The sequence below is a fragment of the Myotis brandtii genome, unplaced genomic scaffold (assembly GCF_000412655.1).
Source record: "Myotis brandtii unplaced genomic scaffold, ASM41265v1 scaffold103, whole genome shotgun sequence".
Lineage (NCBI taxonomy): Eukaryota > Metazoa > Chordata > Mammalia > Chiroptera > Vespertilionidae > Myotis > Myotis brandtii.
The window spans coordinates 1,342,982-1,351,574 of NW_005353460.1; the positions used below are offsets into that span (position 1 = coordinate 1,342,982).

General features: G+C 41.1%; 1 protein-coding gene across 2 annotated transcripts in view; it reads left to right on the forward strand.

Annotated features, from left to right (window-relative positions):
* The window catches only part of PROSC (proline synthetase co-transcribed homolog (bacterial)), a 12,295-nt gene that overhangs the window by 234 nt on the left and 3,468 nt on the right, over nucleotides 1–8,593 (forward strand). For both annotated transcript variants that reach the window (XM_014536196.1, XM_014536190.1), the window contains exons 2-6: nucleotides 3,314–3,421; nucleotides 3,499–3,534; nucleotides 4,099–4,174; nucleotides 6,388–6,522; nucleotides 8,210–8,352. In XM_014536196.1, coding sequence (XP_014391682.1) covers nucleotides 3,314–3,421; nucleotides 3,499–3,534; nucleotides 4,099–4,174; nucleotides 6,388–6,522; nucleotides 8,210–8,352 — 498 coding nt within the window. The remainder of the gene's footprint in view (nucleotides 1–3,313; nucleotides 3,422–3,498; nucleotides 3,535–4,098; nucleotides 4,175–6,387; nucleotides 6,523–8,209; nucleotides 8,353–8,593) is intronic.

An 8,593-nucleotide genomic window follows, 5' to 3' on the forward strand; every position in this document is an offset into this window, starting at 1 on the left:
CGCTGTGAGGAGGGGGACACCTGCGTGGGAATAGGTCGTCACGGTGACGCCGAGGGCTCTCCCGGAGGGGCGGGGCCGGTCCGCCGCCTGGGCCTTGGCGTGGGTGGTAAAGCCCCCAAAAGCTAGCGAAGGGCTGGCTCCCTCGGTGGCCTCGAGATGAGACTGGCCGGTTTCCTGGAGGTTGACTTAGTTGGGACGGGAGGTGTCCGCCATCCCGGGAGAATGACCGGTCCCCGGGCATCGCGGCTTTTGCCCATCCCGCTTCGTGTGGGAATCAACAACCTTAGCGGACGGGAGAAGGGTCAGGCCTGTGCCCAGGAGCGGCAAGAAAAGACGTCTCCTACCGGAGCACCCGAAGGGGGCCAGATCCGCCTGCGATCACGTGTGTGGCAGCGCCTGACAGCTAGTCGATGCTCAGCAAACGTCAGTGGGCGACGGAGCCGGCGGGTCGATTGGCCTGGCCGAGCTGCACTTGCGCGTTTGCGGCTGGAGGGGGCTGACATCTGATCCCCTTCAGAGGAGACTTTTTTTTTCCCCATATATATTTTTTGTCTTCTCCTGGAATTTCATTAGACCAAGGGTCAGTCAATATCTCTCCCCCCCCCCCCCCCAGTAAGACGCACCTCAACAGAGAGGTCACAGGCTTCTTTTCTCCTCAGTACTTATGGTGTCAGAACTCAGAATGCTGCCCTGGCCGGTTTGGCTCAGTGGGTAGAGCTGTTGGCCTGCGGATTGAAGGGTCCCGGGTTCGATTCTGGTCAAGGGCACATGCCTGGGTTGCAGGCTCCATCCCTAGTGGGGGACGTGCAGGAGGCAGCTGATCAATGATTCTCTCATCATTGATATTTCTATCTCTCTCTCCCTCTTCCTTCCTCTCTAAAATCAATAAAAATATATTTTTTAAAAAAGAATAACTCAGAATGCTGGCCTGGAACTCATAGACACAAAGAGTGGATTGGTGGTTGCCAGAGGGGAGGACAGTTGGGGGAATAGGTGAAAGAAGTGAAGGGATTAAGAAGTACAAATTGGGCCCTTGCTGGTTTGTGTGGATAGAGTGTTGGCCTGCAGACTGAAGGGTCCCAGGTTCGATTCCTGTCAAGGGCACATGCCTCGGTTTTGGGCTCCATCCAACAGGCAGAACGTTGCCAATCAATGATTCCCTCTCATCATTGATGTTTCTATCTCTCCCTTCCTCTCCCTTCATCTCTGAAATCAATAGAAATATACTTTAAAAAAAAAAAAGAAGTACAAATTGGTAATGACAAAATAGTCACGGGGATGTAAAAAGTACAGCATAGGGAAAAATAGTCAACAGTCTATACTAATAAAAGGGTGCTATGCTAATTAGACCGGGTCGACTGGATATCTTCCAGTCATCCAGTCCTCCTTCCAGACAGAGCCACAGTGGCGGGGGCTGAGGCAGAGGCGGTTAGGGGCGGTCAGGCCGGCAGCGGAGGGCAGTTAGGGGCGATCAGGCTGGCAGGGGAGGGAGGTTAGGGGCAATCAGGGGAGGATGGTTAGGGGTGATCAGGCAGGCAGGGGCGGGCAGTTAGGGACTATCAGGACAGCAGGGGAGGGAGGTTAGGGGCGATCAGGCAGGCAGGCAGGTGAGTGGTTAGGAGCCAGAGGTCCTGGATTGTGAGAGGGATGTCTGAGGGGTCCTAGATTGGAGAGGGTACAGGCCGGACTGAGGGACCCCTCCCTCCCATGCACAAATTTCATGCACCGGGCCTCTAGTATTTCAATAACTATGTATGGTACCAGGTGGGGACTGGAAATATCGAGGGGAACACTTTGTAAAGTATATGATTGTCTGATCACTATGCTGTACACCTTAAACTAATACAAAATAATATTGAAAGTAAACCATAATTGAAAAATAAAAATAAAAACCAAATGCTGGCCTAGAGACAGAAGACCTGTATTAGTATAGCCGTTCCTTGGCCACTAGTTAGATAGTACCTTCCACAAGTCATTTAGCTACTCTGGTCCGGAGTTTCCTCATCTGCACAGGCAAGGGAATGAACTCTGATTGCTCTGAGCTCACTCCCAGAGTAAATGTTCTATGATTCTCAGCGATTCTCCAAGATAAACTAGGGATTTCCCTAATAAACATCACATTTGGAGGTTTTCCCAGTATAGCTCTCAGGCAGACTTGCTGCTTGTTTCACCTTTCTGTTTGGAAACCTTCAGTTCATCAACATAATCCTGGGAGTTGTGACATGATGTTATAAAAGGCTTTTGTTAATGCACCCTCAGAAGGAAGAAGAAACTCTTTGTAATTGACCTGACTTCTCAGGCCCTTTGAGAATACTGTGATTCTGTAAAAATCGCAAAAGGGTGATGGGGTACATGAAAACTGAACTATGTAAGGAGAGGTGAATCTCTTCTCTTATTGCTTCTGTGTGGATTTTGTTCCAGTAGAATTTGGGGAAGCCTGGCTCTTTATGTAACGGCCATGAGAAGGGGGTCGGAGAGGTCTAATCCTGAGTCCAGAGTTTTTTGTGCATCCCTGCCTCAGGTCTGCCACTGGTTCTTGATTAAACTGAACAATAGAGTATATAGTTATTCTAAGCAGGCCACTTTTGAAAGTGAATGGGATCAATGTTAATAATTATACCATGACCAGAATGAGTTTCCAAAACTGTTAATTTGGGGGTTTCAGGAACCAGAAGTAGCCTTCTTTCTAGTCAGAGTGATGCCTTCCATTACTGGTGATTTTTTTCTTTATTAAAAAAGTTTTTTCTTTAATATTTTTAGAGAGAGGGAGAGAGAGAGAAACATCTCCTGCATGCCCCCTACTGGGGGGTCAAGTCCAGAAACCCAGACTGGAATCGAACCAGGGGACTCTCAACCCACTGAGCCATACCGGCCAGGGCAATTAAGTGATTCTTAAACCTCCAACCTTGGTGTGCAAGAGAATCATCTGGAAAGTTTGTTTAAAAGGGAGATTCTCAGACTCCAGTCCCAGAGACTCAAATTCAGTAGGTCTGGAGTGGGATCCAGGTAATGCTGAAACAGTTGGTCAAAGACTGCATTTTAAGGAAATGTACTACTTTTACTTACCTACCCAACTCTCCTGAGAAATGTCTTTTGCTAAATATTAAAGTAGCTAACAGATTTAGATGCAGTGCATTTGAAAGACATTTGAACAACATTATTTGGAACTGATCTCCCTGCAGTACTGGAAAAATGGAGCTTACCAAAAACAAGTTAAGATGTATGCTGATCTATTGTACGGGATCTATCTTACAGTACTTATCAGGATACTATTCCCAAACATTCACTTATCTGGCTCTTTCCCTCTTGGCAGGACCTCCCAGCCATCGAGCCCCGGCTAGTAGCCGTCAGCAAAACCAAACCTGCAGACATGGTGATTGAGGCCTACAGTCATGGCCAGCGCACTTTCGGAGAAAACTATGTAAGAGCCCTTTTCCAAACTGCCTTCGGAAGAGTCATGTTTGCCACACCTCTGACGTGTCTTTTTCTACCCTGTAGGTTCAGGAACTGCTAGAAAAAGCATCAAATCCAAAAGTAAGTAGCTATCTGAATTCTTGAGTTTGTATCTAAATCTTGGCATTTCAGTTTAAATTTGACCCATGTTGGTGTTTGAGTTTTAGAGCAAGAGGTTGGGTTGGCGGTAGAAATGTCCACAGTCACCTTGAGCCCCAAATATTTCTCAGGTTTTCTTTTTTTTTTAATTTCTTTATTGATTAAGGTATTACATATGTGTCCTTATCCCCCCATCAGATTTTCCTTCTGTATTAAAAGACTGTCGTTTTCTCCTTTGCAAGTTTTTGAAAATGGTGGTTTTTAGGAGTTTGCTGTAATGGTGGATCCTTTTGAGATTTGAAAGCTTTAATTAGTTCATTCTTAATGAGCAATATCTGAAAGATGGAGGGAATTGATAGGAACAAGGAAGAGAAAAAAAAACAGAAGCCTTAAATGTTTTTCTAAGTATCCTTAGGAGCCTAGCTGAAGGTGGTGGTAGTGCATTATTGCATAGACATGAAAGGTCAGAAGGGAGTGTACAAAGTATTTGAGCTGGCTAGGCCTCCGTAAAATCTACATCAAACTTAGTTACCTTTTTCTCTTCAGATTCTGTCTTCATGTCCTGAGATTAAATGGCACTTCATTGGCCATCTGCAAAAACAAAATGTCAACAAATTGATGGGTAAGATAAAACTCGTTATATGAGCATATGGTTTTTCTCTTTTAGTTTGTTAACATATTGAAATACATTTATTGATTTTCAAATGTTAAATCAATCCTATGTTCCTTGGGATAAATTCTACTTGGTCATGAAGTATTATCCTTTTAAAATAATGTTGCATTTTATTTGTCAGCTATTGCTTAGAATTTTTGCATCTATATTCACAAGGGACATTCATCTCTAGTTTTCTTTTCTTGAAATGTCTTTATTTGGGTTTCATATCAAGGGTAATGCTGGCCTCACAGAATGAATTGGGAAATATTTCTTCCTTAAGTCTTTTGGAAGAGTTTGTGTGGAATTAGTATTATCTCTTCCTTAACCATTGGTAGAATTTACCAGTGAAACCTTGAGTTTACTTTGTGGGAAGTTTTTAACTATAGTTTCAATTTCACTAATAGATATAGGGCTATTCACATAATCTGTTTCTTCTTGGATGAGCATTGATACTTGTGTCTTTCAAGGAATTTGTCCATTTCATTAAATTAATGAATTTATGGGCATAAGGGTGTTTGTAATTCCCTTTGTTATCCTTTTAATATCTGTAGAGTCTATAGTGATGTCAACGCTCTCATCCCTGATATTAGTAATTTCTGTCTTCTCTCTTTTTTTTTCTAGTCTGTCTGGCTAGAGATTTATCAATTTTATCAAACTTTTCAAAGATGGATTTTATTTCTTTTTTTCTAATATTTTATTATAATGTGTTATAGAAGCAAAAATAATGATGTATTGTGGGGTTTATAACATGTAAAATCAACATACATGACAACAATAGCATAAAGAATGGAAAGGAAGAAACAAAAGTACACTATTATAAGGTTCTTAAACTTTGTGAAGTGGTATATTACTTAAAGGTAGACTGTGATAAGTGAGACTCAAAAGCAGTCAATAAGGGGGTGCGGGGGCAATGGGGAGATAAGGACACATATGTAATACCTTAATCAATAAAGAAAATTTTTAAAAAGCAGCCAATAAAATAATACAATAAAGAGTTATAGTTATAAGTCAGCAAAGGTGTTAAAAGGGAGTTAAAAATATGTGAAATGGTATCTCAGGGTGGTTTTATTTACATTCCCTAGTGCAGTGATGGCAAACCTATGACATGCGTGTCAGAGGTGACACGCGAACTTATTTTTTTGGTTGATTTTTCTTTGTTAAATGGCATTGAAATATATAAAATAAATATCAAAAATATAAGTCTTTGTTTTACTATGGTTGCAAATATCAAAAAATTTCTATATGTGACACGGCACCAGAGTTAAGTTAGGGTTTTTCAAAATGCTGACACGCTGAGCTCAAAAGGTTCGCCATCACTGCCCTAGTGACTAATGAAGTTGAACATTTTTTCATGTGCTTATTGGCCATTTGTGTATCTTCTATGGAGAAAAGTCTTTTCAAATCCTTTGTTCATTTTTTTTTAAATATGTTTTTATTGATTTCAGAGGGAGGGAGAGATAGAAACATCAATGATAAGAGAGAATCATCACCCCACACTGGGGATCGAACCTGAAACCCAGGCATGTGCCCTGAACAGAAATCGAACTGTGACCTCCTGGTTCATAGGTCAATGCTCAACCACTGAGCCACACCAGCCGGGCCTTTTGTTCATTTTTTAACTGGGCTATTTTCTTTTGAAGTTCTTTATATATTCTAGATACCAGACCCTATCAGATAAATGATTTGCAAATATTTTGTCCTGTTCCATGAGTTTTCTTTTCACTGTCTTGATGGTGTTGTTTCTAGCGCCCCCAACCCAGAAAGCTTAAGAACATGGTGATATCATGCCAGAGAAGTACTTTCTTTGGCTTCCACTTATTTTTTTTTTATTGTCCTTGACCCGTTCTCTCCAGTTTGAACTGAGATTGAATCAGACCAAGCCTGCTATTAGGAATCTCTGCAATTATCAGCTTCTTGGAGCATGTGAATACATATGCTGCATGATTATGTGATTGTCAGGATTTCCCTCTCCTTATTTACTTTTGCTGATTAGACAGCAGTGGTTAACATTTGAACTTATATCTAGTAAAACTTTCATATAAGTTTTATTAGCAGAACTGGGACTTAACTGTCTTTTTCTTTTCCTAGGAAATTATTTTTCCATCAACCAAAAGATGTGTTGTATGTTGTTTGCTGCAGTAGAGTATGTGAAGAATTACCTTGCCTGTTTCTCATTACAGCTGTCCCCAATCTCTTCATGCTGGAAACAGTGGATTCTGTGAAGTTGGCAGACAAAGTGAACAGTTCGTGGCAGAAAAAAGGTTCTCCTGAAAGGTTAAAGGTTATGGTCCAGATTAACACCAGTGGAGAAGAGAGTAAGTGACCAGACCTGTATTGTAGATTTTTCTTCCCTTAAGGTGGTTGACGCCCAGGAAGAATGGCAGGCCTAATTTATCTGATGGCTAAGGTTATAGAAAGAAATCACAGGCCTTTAAGTAAGCTGTGTTATGTAGGATCTAGATGGCAGGATAGCCAGTCCACATAGTATTCTTTAATACATTATGATCTGTTATGTCTTAATTTTGGAGGAGGCAAACAGGGAGAATCAAGGAGATTGTGACTTTGATCTCCTGAAAATCCCCAGAAGTCACCATCACTCCTGAAAGAGATTGCAAAGTTACATGAGAAGTTACTCTTCTTGGGTCCTAAAAAATAAACTGCTTAGTGATACATTAGGAGAAAATAGAAGGAAAATCACTGTGAGCACCAGGCAGTGAATATTTTTCCAGGCTTGGTTTACAGTGTAGCACAGTGAACAGAGCATGGGCTTTGAAATTAGACAAATCTTGGGTTTGAGTTCCACCACTTTCCAGCTTTGTAATCTTGCATAAGTTACTTAACCCCCCTGACCTCAGTTTTCTTGTCAGGCAGTGAAATCATAATAGTACCTACCTCAGAGGGTGTTGTGAGGATTGAATGTGCTAATAAGGTAAAGCTGTTGGCATAGAACCCTGTACACATTTTACTTGTTAGCAATTTGTTTACAGATCAGTCATTTGCTTCCAACCATCAGAGCATGAGTATTAACCAAATCTTTGCCTGAAGGAGTTCAATATATGCATCTGTTTTCCAAATAGGCCCTGGAGTCAGCCTACCTGGGTCCAAATCTTAGTTTCACAGCTTCTGTTTGTATGACCTTGGGAAAGGTACTGCGCTTCCCTATGCCTCATGTTTAGAGTAGTGATAGTAAGAATACCTGCTTATTAGAGTTATTGTATTAAATGAAAAGCACTTAGGATTTACCACTTGTGTCTGGCACGTAAGTAAGTATTCAGTACATTTTAACATATATATACGCACTTAAGTTATGTATTACATTATCAATGTAGTTGAATATGAAATTTACTCCAGATCAAATCTATTACATCATTTCTTGATAATTAGCTATAGTTTTCCCTAATTAAATTTTGAAGTGAATGTTCTTAGCATCTTCATTTGATAAATGAGGGAAAGACAGTATTAGTATCCTTATAACTGCATAACAAATAATCATTTGCTGCAGATTCCTCCTCTAGTTGTTAATTAGAAAGTTCTGTTAAATTTAGCAAATCATATAGTCAAAACTGTATCATAGAGACTTTATTTTAAGTTTTTTACAATTTTACTAATTAATTACTAAAGCTATAGAAATACCAGATTTGGAAAAATAATTCTCAGGTTAATCTGGCATTTTTGCAATGAGGATCTTCTTGATGTCCCAAGTAAAGCAATGTGGGGTTTTTTCTTTTCCCTGTACCCTAGCTGTTCTCAGCTCAGATATTGAGATCAATTAGAGTTCAATTTATAGTTCTTCCCTTGAGAAATTCAGAATCTGACCAGAGGGGGAACTACATGAAGCTCTCAAATGTTACTCTTGGACTTGAGAACAAGTTCTTTCCAGAAGTCCTCTAGTCTGAGAATCACCTCCTCTATTTTAAGCAAGGGATGAAAGTGGACCCTTTCTCTAGTGACTTAAAACATTTTGATATAAGGGTCTTCTATTTTATTTTTATTTTTGTGAAGGTAAACATGGCCTTCTACCTTCAGAGACAGTAGCCATGGTGGAACACATAAATGCCAAGTGCCCCAGCCTGGAATTCGTGGGGCTGATGACCATAGGAAGCTTTGGGCATGATCTTAGTCAAGGACCAAATCCGGACTTCCAGGTACTGGGGGATTGCTCCTGTGCTAAAGAAGTATCTCAGCAAAATGCTGTTGCAGGGCTGGCTAATTATATTGCAGTAAACTTCAAAGATATCCCAGATGCTGTTTATCAGGTGTTATAACCCTCTTCCAAACTCTTTTCATTAGGACAGTGGTCGGCAAACTGCGGCTCGCGCGCGAGCCACATGCGGCTCTTTGGCCCCTTGAGTGTGGCTCTTCCACAAAATACCGACTTGTGCGCAT